Genomic DNA, 18970 nt, shown 5'->3' with positions numbered 1-18970 from the left:
TTGGGGTGAGTGTTGAGGTGAGTGTTGGGGTGAGTGTTGGGGTGAGTGTTGGGGTGAGTATTGCGGTGAGTATTGAGGTGAGTGTTGGGGTGAGTTTTGGGCTCAGTGTTGGGGTGAGTGTTGGGGTGAGTATTGAGGTGAGTGTTGGGGTGAGTATTGTGGTGAGTATTGTGGTGAGTATTGGGGTGAGTGTTGGGGTGAGTGTTGGGGTGAGTGTTGGGGTGAGTATTGAGGTGAGTGTTGGGGTGAGTGTTGGGGTGAGTGTTGGGGTGAGTATTGAGGTGAGTGTTGGGCTGAGTGTTGGGCTGAGTGTTGGGCTGAGTGTTGGGCTGAGTGTTGGGCTGAGTGTTGGGCTGAGTATTGTGGTGAGTGTTGGGGTGAGTGTTGGGGTGATTGTTGCGGTGAGTATTGGGGTGAGTGTTGCGGTGAGTGTTGGGGTGAGTGTTGGGGTGAGTGTTGGGGTGAGTATTGGGGTGAGTATTGGGGTGAGTATTGGGGTGAGTGTTGGGCTGAGTGTTGGGCTGAGTGTTGGGCTGAGTGTTGGGCTGAGTGTTGGGCTGAGTGTTGGGGTGAGTGTTGTGGTGAGTGTTGGGGTGAGTGTTGGGGTGAGTGTTGAGGTGAGTGTTGGGGTGAGTGTTGGGCTGAATGTTGGGGTGAGTGTTGGGGTGAGTGTTGGGCTGAGTGTTGGGCTGAGTGTTGGGCTGAGTGTTGGGCTGAGTGTTGGGCTGAGTGTTGGGCTGAGTGTTGGGCTGAGTGTTGGGCTGAGTGTTGGGGTGAGTATTGTGGTGAGTATTGGGGTGAGTGTTGGGCTGAGTGTTGGGCTGAGTATTGTGGTGAGTGTTGGGGTGAGTGTTGGGGTGATTGTTGCGGTGAGTATTGGGGTGAGTATTGTGGTGAGTGTTGGGGTGAGTGTTGGGGTGAGTGTTGGGGTGAGTATTGGGGTGAGTATTGGGGTGAGTATTGGGGTGAGTGTTGGGCTGAGTGTTGGGCTGAGTGTTGGGCTGAGTGTTGGGGTGAGTGTTGTGGTGAGTGTTGGGGTGAGTGTTGGGGTGAGTATTGAGGTGAGTGTTGGGGTGAGTATTGTGGTGAGTATTGTGGTGAGTATTGGGGTAATTGGGGTTCCAGCGAGCACTGTCCTGTCCTCACACTGCTGTGCTCTCTCCTGACGGCAGTTTGGTGTAGTCCCTCCCTGGGTCTGCAGGGGGCGCACTCATCATTTACCCTGAAGAGACTTTCTCTTTCTTTTTTAGTGTTACCAGAATCTTTTACCAGAGAGGTAGCAGTGTGTGTCTGGAGCAGCAGTGCCCCGCTAGGTCAGTCCGCCCCCCAGACACCCAAGCCCCGCCCTGATGACACCACAACCACTCCCCTCTGTGGATTAGGACAATGCGTTAGTTGTATTTCTCCATGTCCGTCATCTCTCTCCTCTCCTCACGGACCTGAACAGAACTTCCGGGTCATCCTCAGAACGGCGCATTAGTAAGATGAAACCAAGAGACCCTTCAAGGGATCAGTCTATGAGGATGAGGGGGTGACACAAGAGCTTACAGCCTATGAGGATGAGGGGGTGACACAAGAGCTTACAGTCTATGAGGATGAGGGGGTGACACAAGAGCTTACAGTCTATGAGGATGAGGGGGTGACACAAGAGCTTACAGTCTATGAGGATGAGGGGGTGACACAAGAGCTTACAGTCTATGAGGATGAGGAGGACACAAGAGCTTACAGCCTATGAGGATGAGGGGGTGACACAAGAGCTTACAGTCTATGAGGATGAGGGGGTGACACAAGAGCTTACAGTCTATGAGGATGAGGGGGTGACACAAGAGCTTACAGTCTATGAGGATGAGGGGGGACACAAGAGCTTACAGTCTATGAGGATGAGGGGGTGACACAAGAGCTTACAGTCTATGAGGATGAGGGGGTGACACAAGAGCTTACAGTCTATGAGGATGAGGAGGACACAAGAGCTTACAGCCTATGAGGATGAGGGGGTGACACAAGAGCTTACAGTCTATGAGGATGAGGGGGTGACACAAGAGCTTACAGTCTATGAGGATGAGGGGGTGACACAAGAGCTTACAGTCTATGAGGATGAGGGGGTGACACAAGAGCTTACAGTCTATGAGGATGAGGGGGTGACACAAGAGCTTACAGTCTATGAGGATGAGGGGGTGACACAAGAGCTTACAGTCTATGAGGATAAGGAGGACACAAGAGCTTACAGCCTATGAGGATGAGGGGGTGACACAAGAGCTTACAGTCTATGAGGATGAGGGGAGGACACAAGAGCTTACAGTCTATGAGGATGAGGGGGACACAAGACCTTACAGTCTATGAGGATGAGGGGGGACACAAGAGCTTACAGTCTATGAGGATGAGGGGGGACACAAGAGCTTACAGTCTATGAGGATGAGGGGGTGACACAAGAGCTTACAGTCTATGAGGATGAGGGGGTGACACAAGAGCTTACAGTCTATGAGGATGAGGGGTGACACAAGAGCTTACAGTCTATGAGGATGAGGGGATGACACAAGAGCTTACAGTCTATGAGGATGAGGGGGGACACAAGAGCTTACAGTCTATGAGGATGAGGGGGTGGCACAAGAGCTTACAGTCTATGAGGATGACAGGGGACACAAGAGCTTACAGTCTATGAGGATGAGGGGTGACACAGGAGCTTACAGTTTATAAGGATGAGGGGTGACACAAGAGCTTACAGTCTATGAGGATGAGGGGAGGACACAAGAGCTTACACTCTATGAGGATGAGGGGGGACACAAGAGCTTACACTCTATGAGGATGAGGGGGGACACAAGAGCTTACAGTCTATGAGGATGAGGGGGTGACACAAGAGCTTACAGTCTATGAGGATGAGGAGGACACAAGAGCTTACAGCCTATGAGGATGAGGGGGTGACACAAGAGCTTACAGTCTATGAGGATGAGGGGGTGACACAAGAGCTTACAGTCTATGAGGATGAGGGGGTGACACAAGAGCTTACAGTCTATGAGGATGAGGGGGTGACACAAGAGCTTACAGTCTATGAGGATGAGGGGGTGACACAAGAGCTTACAGTCTATGAGGATGAGGGGGTGACACAAGAGCTTACAGTCTATGAGGATGAGGAGGACACAAGAGCTTACAGCCTATGAGGATGAGGGGGTGACACAAGAGCTTACAGTCTATGAGGATGAGGGGAGGACACAAGAGCTTACAGTCTATGAGGATGAGGGGGACACAAGACCTTACAGTCTATGAGGATGAGGGGGGACACAAGAGCTTACAGTCTATGAGGATGAGGGGGGACACAAGAGCTTACAGTCTATGAGGATGAGGGGGTGACACAAGAGCTTACAGTCTATGAGGATGAGGGGGTGACACAAGAGCTTACAGTCTATGAGGATGAGGGGTGACACAAGAGCTTACAGTCTATGAGGATGAGGGGATGACACAAGAGCTTACAGTCTATGAGGATGAGGGGGGACACAAGAGCTTACAGTCTATGAGGATGAGGGGGTGGCACAAGAGCTTACAGTCTATGAGGATGACAGGGGACACAAGAGCTTACAGTCTATGAGGATGAGGGGTGACACAGGAGCTTACAGTTTATAAGGATGAGGGGTGACACAAGAGCTTACAGTCTATGAGGATGAGGGGAGGACACAAGAGCTTACACTCTATGAGGATGAGGGGGGACACAAGAGCTTACACTCTATGAGGATGAGGGGGGACACAAGAGCTTACAGTCTATGAGGATGAGGGGTGACACGAGCTTACAGTCTATGAGGATGAGGGGGTGACACAAGAGCTTACAGTCTATGAGGATAAGGAGGACACAAGAGCTTACAGCCTATGAGGATGAGGGGGGACACAAGAGCTTACAGTCTATGAGGATGAGGGGGTGGCACAAGAGCTTACAGTCTATGAGGATGACAGGGGACACAAGAGCTTACAGTCTATGAGGATGAGGGGTGACACAGGAGCTTACAGTTTATAAGGATGAGGGGTGACACAAGAGCTTACAGTCTATGAGGATGAGGGGAGGACACAAGAGCTTACACTCTATGAGGATGAGGGGGGACACAAGAGCTTACACTCTATGAGGATGAGGGGGGACACAAGAGCTTACAGTCTATGAGGATGAGGGGTGACACGAGCTTACAGTCTATGAGGATGAGGGGGTGACACAAGAGCTTACAGTCTATGAGGATGATGGGTGACACAAGAAGGAAGGGGGGACACAAGAGCTTACACTCTATGAGGATGAGGGGGTGACACAAGAGCTTACAGTCTATGAGGATGAGGGGGGACACAAGAGCTTACAGTCTATGAGGATGAGGGGGGACACAAGAGCTTACAGTCTATGAGGATGAGGGGTGACACAAAAGCTTACAGTCTATGAGGATGAGGGGGGACACAAGAGCTTACAGTCTATGAGGATGAGGGGGGACACAAGAGCTTACAATCTATGAGGATGAGGGGGTGACACAAGAGCTTACAGTCTATGAGGATGAGGGGGTGACACAAGAGCTTACAGTCTATGAGGATGAGGGGGGACACAATAGCTTACAGTCTATGAGGATGAGGGGGACACAAGAGCTTACAGTCTATGGGGATGAGCGGAGGACACAAGAGCTTACAGTCTATGAGGATGAGGGGGGACACAAGAGCTTACAGTCTATAAGGATGACAGGGGACACAAGAGCTTACAGTCTATGAGGATGAGGGGTGACACAAGAGCTTACAGTCTATAAGGATGAGGGGTGACACAAGAGCTTACAGTCTATGAGGATGAGGAGGACACAAGAGCTTACAGTCTATGAGGATGAGGGGGTGACACAAGAGCTTACAGTCTATGAGGATGAGGGGGTGACACAAGAGCTTACAGTCTGTGAGGATGAGGGGGGGACACAAGAGATTACAGTCTGTGAGGATGAGGGGGGGACACAAGAGCTTACAGTCCTTGAGGATGAGGGGTGACACAAGAGCTTACAGTCTATGAGGATGAGGGGGGACACAAGAGCTTACAGTCTATGAGTATGAGAGGGACACAAGAGCTCACAGTCTATGAGGATGAGAGGGGACACAAGAGCTTACAGTCTATGAGGATGAGAGGGGACACAAGAGCTTACAGTCTATGAGTATGAGAGGGACACAAGAGCTCACAGTCTATGAGGATGAGGGGTGACACAAGAGCTTACAGTCTATGAGGATGAGGGGTGACACAAGAGCTTACAGTCTATGAGGATTAGGGGTGACAAAAGTGCTTACAGTCTATGAGGATGAGGGGGACACAAGAGCTTACAGTCTATGAGGATGAGGGGATGACACAAGAGCTTACAGTCTATGAGGATGAGGGGTGACACAAGAGCTTACAGTCTATGAGGATGAGGGGGGGACACAAGACCTTACAGTCTATGAGGATGAGGGGGACACAAGAGCTTACAGTCTATGAGGATGAGGGGTGACACAAGAGCTTACAGTCTATGAGGATGAGGGGTGACACAAGAGCTTACAGTCTATGAGGATGAGGGGTGACACAAGAGCTTACAGTCTATGAGGATGAGGGGAGGACACAAGAGCTTACAGTCTATGAGGATGAGGTAGGACACAAGAGCTTACAGTCTATGAGGATGAGGGGTGACACAAGAGCTTACAGTCTATGAGGATGAGGGGGACACAAGAGCTTACAGTCTATGAGGATGAGGGGGGACACAAGAGCTTACAGTCTATGAGGATGAGGGGGGACACAAGAGCTTACAGTGTATGAGGATGAGGGGGACACAAGAGCTTACAGTCTATGGGGATGAGCGGAGGACACAAGAGCTTACAGTCTATGAGGATGAGGGGTGACACAAGAGCTTACAGTCTATGAGGATGAGGGGGACACAAGAGCTTACAGTCTATGGGGATGAGCGGAGGACACAAGAGCTTACAGTCTATGAGGATGAGGAGGACACAAGAGCTTACAGTCTATGAGGATGAGGGGTGACACAAGAGCTTACAGTCTATAAGGATGAGGGGTGACACAAGAGCTTACAGTCTATGAGGATGAGGAGAGGACACAAGAGCTTACAGTCTATGAGGATGAGGGGAGGACACAAGAGCTTACAGTCTATGGGGATGAGGGGGTGACACAAGAGCTTACAGTCTATGAGGATGAGGGGGGACACAAGAGCTTACAGTCTATGAGGATGAGGGGGGACACAAGAGCTTACAGTCTATGAGGATGAGGGGAGACACAAGAGCTTACAATCTATGAGGATGAGGGGGTGACACAAGAGCTTACAGTCTATGAGGATGAGGGGGGACACAAGAGCTTACAGTCTATGAGGATGAGGGGGGACACAATAGCTTACAGTCTATGAGGATGAGGGGGACACAAGAGCTTACAGTCTATGGGGATGAGCGGAGGACACAAGAGCTTACAGTCTATGAGGATGAGGGGGGACACAAGAGCTTACAGTCTATGAGGATGAGGGGTGACACAAGAGCTTACAGTCTATAAGGATGAGGGGTGACACAAGAGCTTACAGTCTATGAGGATGAGGAGGACACAAGAGCTTACAGTCTATGAGGATGAGGGGGTGACACAAGAGCTTACAGTCTATGAGGATGAGGGGGTGACACAAGAGCTTACAGTCTGTGAGGATGAGGGGGGGACACAAGAGATTACAGTCTGTGAGGATGAGGGGGGGACACAAGAGCTTACAGTCTGTGAGGATGAGGGGTGACACAAGAGCTTACAGTCTATGAGGATGAGGGGGGACACAAGAGCTTACAGTCTATGAGGATGAGGGGTGACACAAGAGCTTACAGTCTATGAGGATGAGGGGGGACACAAGAGCTTACAGTCTATGAGGATGAGGGAGGGGGGCACAAGGGCTTACAGTCTATGAGGATGAGGGGAGGACACAAGAGCTTACAGTCTATGAGGATGAGGGGGTGACACAAGAGCTTACAGTCTATGAGGATGAGGGGGACACAAGAGCTTACAGTCTATGGGGATGAGCGGAGGACACAAGAGCTTACAGTCTATGAGGATGAGGGGTGACACAAGAGCTTACAGTCTATGAGGATGAGGGGGACACAAGAGCTTACAGTCTATGGGGATGAGCGGAGGACACAAGAGCTTACAGTCTATGAGGATGAGGAGGACACAAGAGCTTACAGTCTATGAGGATGAGGGGTGACACAAGAGCTTACAGTCTATGAGGATGAGGGGTGACACAAGAGCTTACAGTCTATGAGGATGAGGAGAGGACACAAGAGCTTACAGTCTATGAGGATGAGGGGAGGACACAAGAGCTTACAGTCTATGAGGATGAGGGGGTGACACAAGAGCTTACAGTCTGTGAGGATGAGGGGGGGACACAAGAGCTTACAGTCTATGAGGATGAGGGGTGACACAAGAGCTTACAGTCTATGAGGATGAGGGGGGACACAAGAGCTTACAGTCTATGAGGATGAGGGGGGACACAAGAGCTTACAGTCTATGAGGATGAGGGGGGACACAAGAGCTTACAGTCTATGAGGATGAGGGGTGACACAAGAGCTTACAGTCTATGAGGATGAGGGGTGACACAAGAGCCTACAGTCTATGAGGATGAGGGGGGACACAAGAGCTTACAGTCTATGAGGATGAGGGAGGGGGGCACAAGGGCTTACAGTCTATGAGGATGAGGGGAGGACACAAGAGCTTACAGTCAATGAGGATGAGGGGTGACACAAGAGCTTACAGTCTATGAGGATGAGGGGGTGACACAAGAGCTTACAGTCTATGAGGATGAGGAGGACACAAGAGCTTACAGTCTATGAGGATGAGGGGTGAAACAAGAGCTTACAGTCAATGAGGATGAGGGGTGACACAAGAGCTTACAGTCTATGAGGATGAGGGGGTGACACAAGAGCTTACAGTCTATGAGGATGAGGGGTGACACAAGAGCTTACAGTCTATGAGGATGAGGGGGTGACACAAGAGCTTACAGTCTATGAGGATGAGGGGAGGACACAAGAGCTTACAGTCTATGAGGATGAGGGGGGACACAAGAGCTTACAGTCTATGAGGATGAGGGGGACACAAGAGCTTACAGTCTATGAGGATGAGGGGGGGACACAAGACCTTACAGTCTATGAGGATGAGGAGGACACAAGAGCTTACAGTCTATGAGGATGAGGGGTGACACAAGAGCTTACAGTCTATGAGGATGAGGGGTGACACAAGAGCTTACAGTCTATGAGGATGAGGGGTGACACAAGAGCTTACAGTCTATGAGGATGAGGGTAGAACACAAAAGCTTACAGTCTATGAGGATGAGGGAGGACACAAGAGCTTACAGTCTATGATGATGAGGGGGGGGACACAAGAGCTTACAGTCTATGATGATGAGGGGGTGACACAAGAGCTTACAGTCTATGAGGATGAGGGGAGGGACACAAGAGCTTACAGTCTATGAGGATGAGGGAGGACACACGGGCTTACAGTCTATGAGGATGAGGGAAGACACAGGAGCTTACAGTCTATGAGGATGAGGAGGACACACGAGCTTACAGTCTATGAGGATGAGGGAAGACACAAGAGCTTACAGTCTATGAGGATGAGGGGGTGACACAAGAGCTTACAGTCTATGAGGATGAGGGGGTGACACAAGAGCTTACAGTCTATGAGGATGAGGAGGACTCACGAGCTTACAGTCTATGAGGATGAGGGAAGACACAAGAGCTTACAGTCTATGAGGATGAGGGAGGACACACGAGCTTACAGTCTATGAGGATGAGGGAAGACACAAGAGCTTACAGTCTATGAGGATGAGGGGTGACACAAGAGCTTACAGTCTATGAGGATGAGGAGGACACAAGAGCTTACAGTCTATGAGGATGAGGAGGACACAAGAGCTTACAGTCTATGAGGATGAGGGGATGACACAAGAGCTTACAGTCTATGAGGATGAGGGGGGACACAAGAGCTTACAGTCTATGAGGACGAGGGGGGACACAAGAGCTTACAGTCTATGAGGATGAGGGGGGACACAAGAGCTTACAGTCTATGAGGACGAGGGGGGACACAAGAGCTTACAGTCTATGAGGATGAGGGAGGGGGGCACAAGGGCTTACAGTCTATGAGGATGAGGGGGGGACACAAGAGCTTACAGTCTATGAGGATGAGGGGTGACACAAGAGCTTACAGTCTATGAGGATGAGGGGTGACACAAGAGCTTGCAGTCTATGAGGATGAGGGGGGACACAAGAGCTTACAGTCTATGAGGATGAGGGGGTGACACAAGAGCTTACAGTCTATGAGGATGAGGGGAGGACACAAGAGCTTACAGTCTATGAGGATGAGGGGGACACAAGAGCTTACAGTCTATGAGGATGAGGGGAGGACACAAGAGCTTACAGTCTATGAGGATGAGGGGTGACACAAGAGCTTACAGTCTATGAGTATGAGGGGTGACACAAAAGCTTACAGTCTATGAGGATGAGGGAGGACACAAGAGCTTACAGTCTATGAGGATGAGGGGGGGGGGACACAAGAGCTTACAGTCTATGAGGATGAGGGGGGGACAAGAGAGCTTACAGTCTATGAGGATGAGGGGGGACACAAGAGCTTACAGTCTATGAGGATAAGGGGGACACAAGAGCTTACAGTCTATGAGGATGAGGGGTGACACAAGAGCTTACAGTCTATGAGGATGAGGGGTGACACAAGAGCTTACAGTCTATGAGGATGAGGGGTGACACAAAAGCTTACAGTCTATGAGGATGAGGGAGGACAAAAGAGCTTACAGTCTATGAGGATGAGGGGGGGACACACAAGAGCTTACAGTCTATGATGATGAGGGGGTAACACAAGAGCTTACAGTCTATGATGATGAGGGGGGACACAAGAGCTTACAGTCTATGAGGATGAGGGGGGATACAAGAGCTTACAGTCTATGAGGATGAGGGGGGACACAAGAGCTTACAGTCTATGAGGATGAGGGAGGACAAAGGAGCTTACAGTCTATGAGGATGAGGGAGTGACACAAGAGCTTACAGTCTATGAGGATGAGGGGAGGACACAAGAGCTTACAGTCTATGAGGATGAGGGGGTGACACAAGAGCTTACAGTCTATGAGGATGAGGGGGTGACACAAGAGCTTACAGTCTATGAGGATGAGGGGGTGACACAAGAGCTTACAGTCTATGAGGATGAGGGGAGGACACAAGAGCTTACAGTCTATGAGGATGAGGGGTGACACAAGAGCTTACAGTCTATGAGGATGAGGGGGACACAAGAGCTTACAGTCTATGGGGATGAGCGGAGGACACAAGAGCTTACAGTCTATGAGGATGAGGGAGACACAAGAGCTTACAGTCTATGAGGATGAGGGGGGACACAAGAGCTTACAGTCTATGAGGATGAGGGGGTGACACAAGAGCTTACAGTCTATGAGGATGAGGAGGACACAAGATCTTACAGTCTATGAGGATGAGGGGGGACACAAGAGCTTACAGTCTATGAGGATGAGGGGGTGACACAAGAGCTTACAGTCTATGAGGATGAGGAGGACACAAGAGCTTACAGTCTATGAGGATGAGGGAGGACACGAGCTTACAGTCTATGAGGATGAGGGGGTGACACAAGAGCTTACAGTCTATGAGGATGAGGGGTGACACAAGAGCTTACAGTCTATGAGGATTAGGGGGTGACACAAGAGCTTACAGTCTATGAGGATGAGGGGTGACACAAGAGCTTACAGTCTATGAGGATGAGGGGTGACACAAGAGCTTACAGTCTATGAGGATGAGGGGGTGACACAAGAGCTTACAGTCTATGAGGATGAGGGGTGACACAAGAGCTTACAGTCTATGAGGATGAGGGGGGGACACAAGAGCTTACAGTCTATGAGGATGAGGGGTGACACAAGAGCTTACAGTCTATGAGGATGAGGGGTGACACAAGAGCTTACAGTATGAGGATGAGGGGAGGACACAAGAGCTTACAGTCTACTATGATGATGAGGGGTGACACAAGAGCTTACAGTCTATAAGGATGAGGGGTGACACAAGAGCTTACAGTCTATGAGGATGAGGAGGACACAAGAGCTTACAGTCTATGAGGATGAGGAGGACACAAGAGCTTACAGTCTATGATGATGAGGGGGGGGGGACACAAGAGCTTACAGTCTATGATGATGAGGGGGTGACACAAGAGCTTACAGTCTATGAGGATGAGGGGAGGGACACAAGAGCTTACAGTCTATGAGGATGAGGGAGGACACAAGACCTTACAGTCTATGAGGATGAGGGGTGACACAAGAGCTTACAGTCTATGAGGATGAGGGGGTGACACAAGAGCTTACAGTCTATGAGGATGAGGGGAGGACACAAGAGCTTACAGTCTATGAGGATGAGGGGTGACACAAGAGCTTACAGTCTATGAGGATGAGGGGGTGACACAAGAGCTTACAGTCTATGAGGATGAGGAGGACACACGAGCTTACAGTCTATGAGGATGAGGGAAGACACAAGAGCTTACAGTCTATGAGGATGAGGGAGGACACACGAGCTTACAGTCTATGAGGATGAGGGAAGACACAAGAGCTTACAGTCTATGAGGATGAGGGGTGACACAAGAGCTTACAGTCTATGAGGATGAGGAGGACACAAGAGCTTACAGTCTATGAGGATGAGGAGGACACAAGAGCTTACAGTCTATGAGGATGAGGGGATGACACAAGAGCTTACAGTCTATGAGGATGAGGGAGGGACACAACAGCTTACAGTCTATGAGGATGAAGAGGACACAAGAGCTTACAGTCTATGAGGATGAGGGGGTGACACAAGAGCTTACAGTCTATGAGGACGAGGGGGGACACAAGAGCTTACAGTCTATGAGGATGAGGGGGGACACAAGAGCTTACAGTCTATGAGGACGAGGGGGGACACAAGAGCTTACAGTCTATGAGGATGAGGGGTGACACAAGAGCTTACAGTCTATAAGGATGAGGGGTGACACAAGAGCTTACAGTCTATGAGGATGAGGAGGACACAAGAGCTTACAGTCTATGAGGATGAGGGGGTGACACAAGAGCTTACAGTCTATGAGGATGAGGGGGTGACACAAGAGCTTACAGTCTGTGAGGATGAGGGGGGGACACAAGAGATTACAGTCTGTGAGGATGAGGGGGGGACACAAGAGCTTACAGTCTGTGAGGATGAGGGGTGACACAAGAGCTTACAGTCTATGAGGATGAGGGGGGACACAAGAGCTTACAGTCTATGAGGATGAGGGGTGACACAAGAGCTTACAGTCTATGAGGATGAGGGGGGACACAAGAGCTTACAGTCTATGAGGATGAGGGAGGGGGGCACAAGGGCTTACAGTCTATGAGGATGAGGGGAGGACACAAGAGCTTACAGTCTATGAGGATGAGGGGGTGACACAAGAGCTTACAGTCTATGAGGATGAGGGGGACACAAGAGCTTACAGTCTATGGGGATGAGCGGAGGACACAAGAGCTTACAGTCTATGAGGATGAGGGGTGACACAAGAGCTTACAGTCTATGAGGATGAGGGGGACACAAGAGCTTACAGTCTATGGGGATGAGCGGAGGACACAAGAGCTTACAGTCTATGAGGATGAGGAGGACACAAGAGCTTACAGTCTATGAGGATGAGGGGTGACACAAGAGCTTACAGTCTATGAGGATGAGGGGTGACACAAGAGCTTACAGTCTATGAGGATGAGGAGAGGACACACGAGCTTACAGTCTATGAGGATGAGGGGAGGACACAAGAGCTTACAGTCTATGAGGATGAGGGGGTGACACAAGAGCTTACAGTCTGTGAGGATGAGGGGGGGACACAAGAGCTTACAGTCTATGAGGATGAGGGGTGACACAAGAGCTTACAGTCTATGAGGATGAGGGGGGACACAAGAGCTTACAGTCTATGAGGATGAGGGGGGACACAAGAGCTTACAGTCTATGAGGATGAGGGGGGACACAAGAGCTTACAGTCTATGAGGATGAGGGGTGACACAAGAGCTTACAGTCTATGAGGATGAGGGGTGACACAAGAGCCTACAGTCTATGAGGATGAGGGGGGACACAAGAGCTTACAGTCTATGAGGATGAGGGAGGGGGGCACAAGGGCTTACAGTCTATGAGGATGAGGGGAGGACACAAGAGCTTACAGTCAATGAGGATGAGGGGTGACACAAGAGCTTACAGTCTATGAGGATGAGGGGGTGACACAAGAGCTTACAGTCTATGAGGATGAGGAGGACACAAGAGCTTACAGTCAATGAGGATGAGGGGTGACACAAGAGCTTACAGTCAATGAGGATGAGGGGTGACACAAGAGCTTACAGTCTATGAGGATGAGGGGGTGACACAAGAGCTTACAGTCTATGAGGATGAGGGGTGACACAAGAGCTTACAGTCTATGAGGATGAGGGGGTGACACAAGAGCTTACAGTCTATGAGGATGAGGGGAGGACACAAGAGCTTACAGTCTATGAGGATGAGGGGGGACACAAGAGCTTACAGTCTATGAGGATGAGGGGGACACAAGAGCTTACAGTCTATGAGGATGAGGGGGGGACACAAGACCTTACAGTCTATGAGGATGAGGAGGACACAAGAGCTTACAGTCTATGAGGATGAGGGGTGACACAAGAGCTTACAGTCTATGAGGATGAGGGGTGACACAAGAGCTTACAGTCTATGAGGATGAGGGGTGACACAAGAGCTTACAGTCTATGAGGATGAGGGTAGAACACAAAAGCTTACAGTCTATGAGGATGAGGGAGGACACAAGAGCTTATAGTCTATGATGATGAGGGGGGGGGACACAAGAGCTTACAGTCTATGATGATGAGGGGGTGACACAAGAGCTTACAGTCTATGAGGATGAGGGGAGGGACACAAGAGCTTACAGTCTATGAGGATGAGGGAGGACACACGGGCTTACAGTCTATGAGGATGAGGGAAGACACAGGAGCTTACAGTCTATGAGGATGAGGAGGACACACGAGCTTACAGTCTATGAGGATGAGGGAAGACACAAGAGCTTACAGTCTATGAGGATGAGGGGGTGACACAAGAGCTTACAGTCTATGAGGATGAGGGGGTGACACAAGAGCTTACAGTCTATGAGGATGAGGAGGACTCACGAGCTTACAGTCTATGAGGATGAGGGAAGACACAAGAGCTTACAGTCTATGAGGATGAGGGAGGGCACACGAGCTTACAGTCTATGAGGATGAGGGAAGACACAAGAGCTTACAGTCTATGAGGATGAGGGGTGACACAAGAGCTTACAGTCTATGAGGATGAGGAGGACACAAGAGCTTACAGTCTATGAGGATGAGGAGGACACAGGAGCTTACAGTCTATGAGGATGAGGGGATGACACAAGAGCTTACAGTCTATGAGGATGAGGGGGGACACAAGAGCTTACAGTCTATGAGGACGAGGGGGGACACAAGAGCTTACAGTCTATGAGGATGAGGGGGGACACAAGAGCTTACAGTCTATGAGGACGAGGGGGGACACAAGAGCTTACAGTCTATGAGGATGAGGGAGGGGGGCACAAGGGCTTACAGTCTATGAGGATGAGGGGGGGACACAAGAGCTTACAGTCTATGAGGATGAGGGGTGACACAAGAGCTTACAGTCTATGAGGATGAGGGGTGACACAAGAGCTTGCAGTCTATGAGGATGAGGGGGGACACAAGAGCTTACAGTCTATGAGGATGAGGGGGTGACACAAGAGCTTACAGTCTATGAGGATGAGGGGAGGACACAAGAGCTTACAGTCTATGAGGATGAGGGGGGACACAAGAGCTTACAGTCTATGAGGATGAGGGGAGGACACAAGAGCTTACAGTCTATGAGGATGAGGGGTGACACAAGAGCTTACAGTCTATGAGTATGAGGGGTGACACAAAAGCTTACAGTCTATGAGGATGAGGGAGGACACAAGAGCTTACAGTCTATGAGGATGAGGGGGGGGGGACACAAGAGCTTACAGTCTATGAGGATGAGGGGGGGACAAGAGAGCTTACAGTCTATGAGGATGAGGGGGGACACAAGAGCTTACAGTCTATGAGGATAAGGGGGACACAAGAGCTTACAGTCTATGAGGATGAGGGGTGACACAAGAGCTTACAGTCTATGAGGATGAGGGGGTGACACAAGAGCTTACAGTCTATGAGGATGAGGGGATGACACAAGAGCTTACAGTCTATGAGGATGAGGGGGGACACAAGAGCTTACAGTCTATGAGGACGAGGGGGGACACAAGAGCTTACAGTCTATGAGGATGAGGGGGGACACAAGAGCTTACAGTCTATGAGGACGAGGGGGGACACAAGAGCTTACAGTCTATGAGGATGAGGGAGGGGGGCACAAGGGCTTACAGTCTATGAGGATGAGGGGGGGACACAAGAGCTTACAGTCTATGAGGATGAGGGGTGACACAAGAGCTTACAGTCTATGAGGATGAGGGGTGACACAAGAGCTTGCAGTCTATGAGGATGAGGGGGGACACAAGAGCTTACAGTCTATGAGGATGAGGGGGTGACACAAGAGCTTACAGTCTATGAGGATGAGGGGAGGACACAAGAGCTTACAGTCTATGAGGATGAGGGGGGACACAAGAGCTTACAGTCTATGAGGATGAGGGGAGGACACAAGAGCTTACAGTCTATGAGGATGAGGGGTGACACAAGAGCTTACAGTCTATGAGTATGAGGGGTGACACAAAAGCTTACAGTCTATGAGGATGAGGGAGGACACAAGAGCTTACAGTCTATGAGGATGAGGGGGGGGGGACACAAGAGCTTACAGTCTATGAGGATGAGGGGGGGACAAGAGAGCTTACAGTCTATGAGGATGAGGGGGGACACAAGAGCTTACAGTCTATGAGGATAAGGGGGACACAAGAGCTTACAGTCTATGAGGATGAGGGGTGACACAAGAGCTTACAGTCTATGAGGATGAGGGGTGACACAAGAGCTTACAGTCTATGAGGATGAGGGGTGACACAAAAGCTTACAGTCTATGAGGATGAGGGAGGACAAAAGAGCTTACAGTCTATGAGGATGAGGGGGGGACACACAAGAGCTTACAGTCTATGATGATGAGGGGGTAACACAAGAGCTTACAGTCTATGATGATGAGGGGGGACACAAGAGCTTACAGTCTATGAGGATGAGGGGGGATACAAGAGCTTACAGTCTATGAGGATGAGGGGGGACACAAGAGCTTACAGTCTATGAGGATGAGGGAGGACAAAGGAGCTTACAGTCTATGAGGATGAGGGAGTGACACAAGAGCTTACAGTCTATGAGGATGAGGGGAGGACACAAGAGCTTACAGTCTATGAGGATGAGGGGGTGACACAAGAGCTTACAGTCTATGAGGATGAGGGGGTGACACAAGAGCTTACAGTCTATGAGGATGAGGGGGTGACACAAGAGCTTACAGTCTATGAGGATGAGGGGAGGACACAAGAGCTTACAGTCTATGAGGATGAGGGGTGACACAAGAGCTTACAGTCTATGAGGATGAGGGGGACACAAGAGCTTACAGTCTATGGGGATGAGCGGAGGACACAAGAGCTTACAGTCTATGAGGATGAGGGAGACACAAGAGCTTACAGTCTATGAGGATGAGGGGGGACACAAGAGCTTACAGTCTATGAGGATGAGGGGGTGACACAAGAGCTTACAGTCTATGAGGATGAGGAGGACACAAGATCTTACAGTCTATGAGGATGAGGGGGGACACAAGAGCTTACAGTCTATGAGGATGAGGGGGTGACACAAGAGCTTACAGTCTATGAGGATGAGGAGGACACAAGAGCTTACAGTCTATGAGGATGAGGGAGGACACGAGCTTACAGTCTATGAGGATGAGGGGGTGACACAAGAGCTTACAGTCTATGAGGATGAGGGGTGACACAAGAGCTTACAGTCTATGAGGATTAGGGGGTGACACAAGAGCTTACAGTCTATGAGGATGAGGGGTGACACAAGAGCTTACAGTCTATGAGGATGAGGGGTGACACAAGAGCTTACAGTCTATGAGGATGAGGGGGTGACACAAGAGCTTACAGTCTATGAGGATGAGGGGTGACACAAGAGCTTACAGTCTATGAGGATGAGGGGGGGACACAAGAGCTTACAGTCTATGAGGATGAGGGGTGACACAAGAGCTTACAGTCTATGAGGATGAGGGGTGACACAAGAGCTTACAGTATGAGGATGAGGGGGACACAAGAGCTTACAGTATGAGGATGAGGGGAGGACACAAGAGCTTACAGTCTACTATGATGATGAGGGGTGACACAAGAGCTTACAGTCTATAAGGATGAGGGGTGACACAAGAGCTTACAGTCTATGAGGATGAGGGGAGGACACAAGAGCTTACAGTCTATGAAGATGATGGGGTGACACAAGAGCTTACAGTCTATGAGGATGAGGAGGACACAAGAGCTTACAGTCTATGAGGATGAGGAGGACACAAGAGCTTACAGTCTATGATGATGAGGGGGGGGGGACACAAGAGCTTACAGTCTATGATGATGAGGGGGTGACACAAGAGCTTACAGTCTATGAGGATGAGGGGAGGGACACAAGAGCTTACAGTCTATGAGGATGAGGGAGGACACACGAGCTTACAGTCTATGAGGATGAGGGGTGACACAAGAGCTTACAGTCTATGAGGATGAGGGGGTGACACAAGAGCTTACAGTCTATGAGGATGAGGGGAGCCACAAGAGCTTACAGTCTATGAGGATGAGGGGTGACACAAGAGCTTACAGTCTATGAGGATGAGGGGGTGACACAAGAGCTTACAGTCTATGAGGATGAGGAGGACACACGAGCTTACAGTCTATGAGGATGAGGGAAGACACAAGAGCTTACAGTCTATGAGGATGAGGGAGGACACACGAGCTTACAGTCTATGAGGATGAGGGAAGACACAAGAGCTTACAGTCTATGAGGATGAGGGGTGACACAAGAGCTTACAGTCTATGAGGATGAGGAGGACACAAGAGCTTACAGTCTATGAGGATGAGGAGGACACAAGAGCTTACAGTCTATGAGGATGAGGGGATGACACAAGAGCTTACAGTCTATGAGGATGAGGGAGGGACACAACAGCTTACAGTCTATGAGGATGAAGAGGACACAAGAGCTTACAGTCTATGAGGATGAGGGGGTGACACAAGAGCTTACAGTCTATGAGGACGAGGGGGGACACAAGAGCTTACAGTCTATGAGGATGAGGGGGGACACAAGAGCTTACAGTCTATGAGGACGAGGGGGGACACAAGAGCTTACAGTCTATGAGGATGAGGGAGGGGGGCACAAGGGCTTACAGTCTATGAGGATGAGGGGGGGACACAAGAGCTTACAGTCTATGAGGATGAGGGGTGACACAAGAGCTTACAGTCTATGAGGATGAGGGGTGACACAAGAGCTTACAGTCTATGAGGATGAGGGGGGACACAAGAGCTTACAGTCTATGAGGATGAGGGGGTGACACAAGAGCTTACAGTCTATGAGGATGAGGGGAGGACACAAGAGCTTACAGTCTATGAGGATGAGGGGGGACACAAGAGCTTACAGTCTATGAGGATGAGGGGTGACACAAGAGCTTACAGTCTATGAGGATGAGGGGGGGACACAAGACCTTACAGTCTATGAGGATGAGGGGGACACAAGAGCTTACAGTCTATGAGGATGAGGGAGGATACAAGAGTTTACAGTCTATGAGGATGAGGGGGGGACACACAAGAGCATACAGTCTATGATGATGAGGGGGTGACACAAGAGCTTACAGTCTATGATGATGAGGGGGGACACAAGAGCTTACAGTCTATGAGGATGAGGGGGTGACACAAGAGCTTACAGTCTATGATGATGAGGGGGGACACAAGAGCTTACAGTCTATGAGGATGAGGGGG

At 50.1% G+C, this 18970-nt stretch overlaps 1 protein-coding gene across 1 annotated transcript in view; it reads left to right on the top strand.

Annotated features, from left to right (window-relative positions):
* Positions 1-1250: 1250 nt before the first annotated feature.
* Positions 1251-18970, top strand: part of LOC140108795 (receptor-type tyrosine-protein phosphatase O-like) — a gene marked incomplete at its 5' end in the record, with an annotated part of 85161 nt that continues 67441 nt past the window's right edge. The window contains one exon of the mRNA XM_072131961.1: positions 1251-1313. Within this exon, the coding sequence (XP_071988062.1) occupies positions 1251-1313 (63 nt within the window). The remainder of the gene's footprint in view (positions 1314-18970) is intronic.

Source organism: Engystomops pustulosus, unplaced genomic scaffold (genome assembly GCF_040894005.1).
Source record: "Engystomops pustulosus unplaced genomic scaffold, aEngPut4.maternal MAT_SCAFFOLD_183, whole genome shotgun sequence".
Taxonomy (NCBI): Eukaryota; Metazoa; Chordata; class Amphibia; order Anura; family Leptodactylidae; genus Engystomops; species Engystomops pustulosus.
Note: the sequence above shows the minus strand (reverse complement) of the source record. Positions and strands in the feature narration are given on the sequence as shown.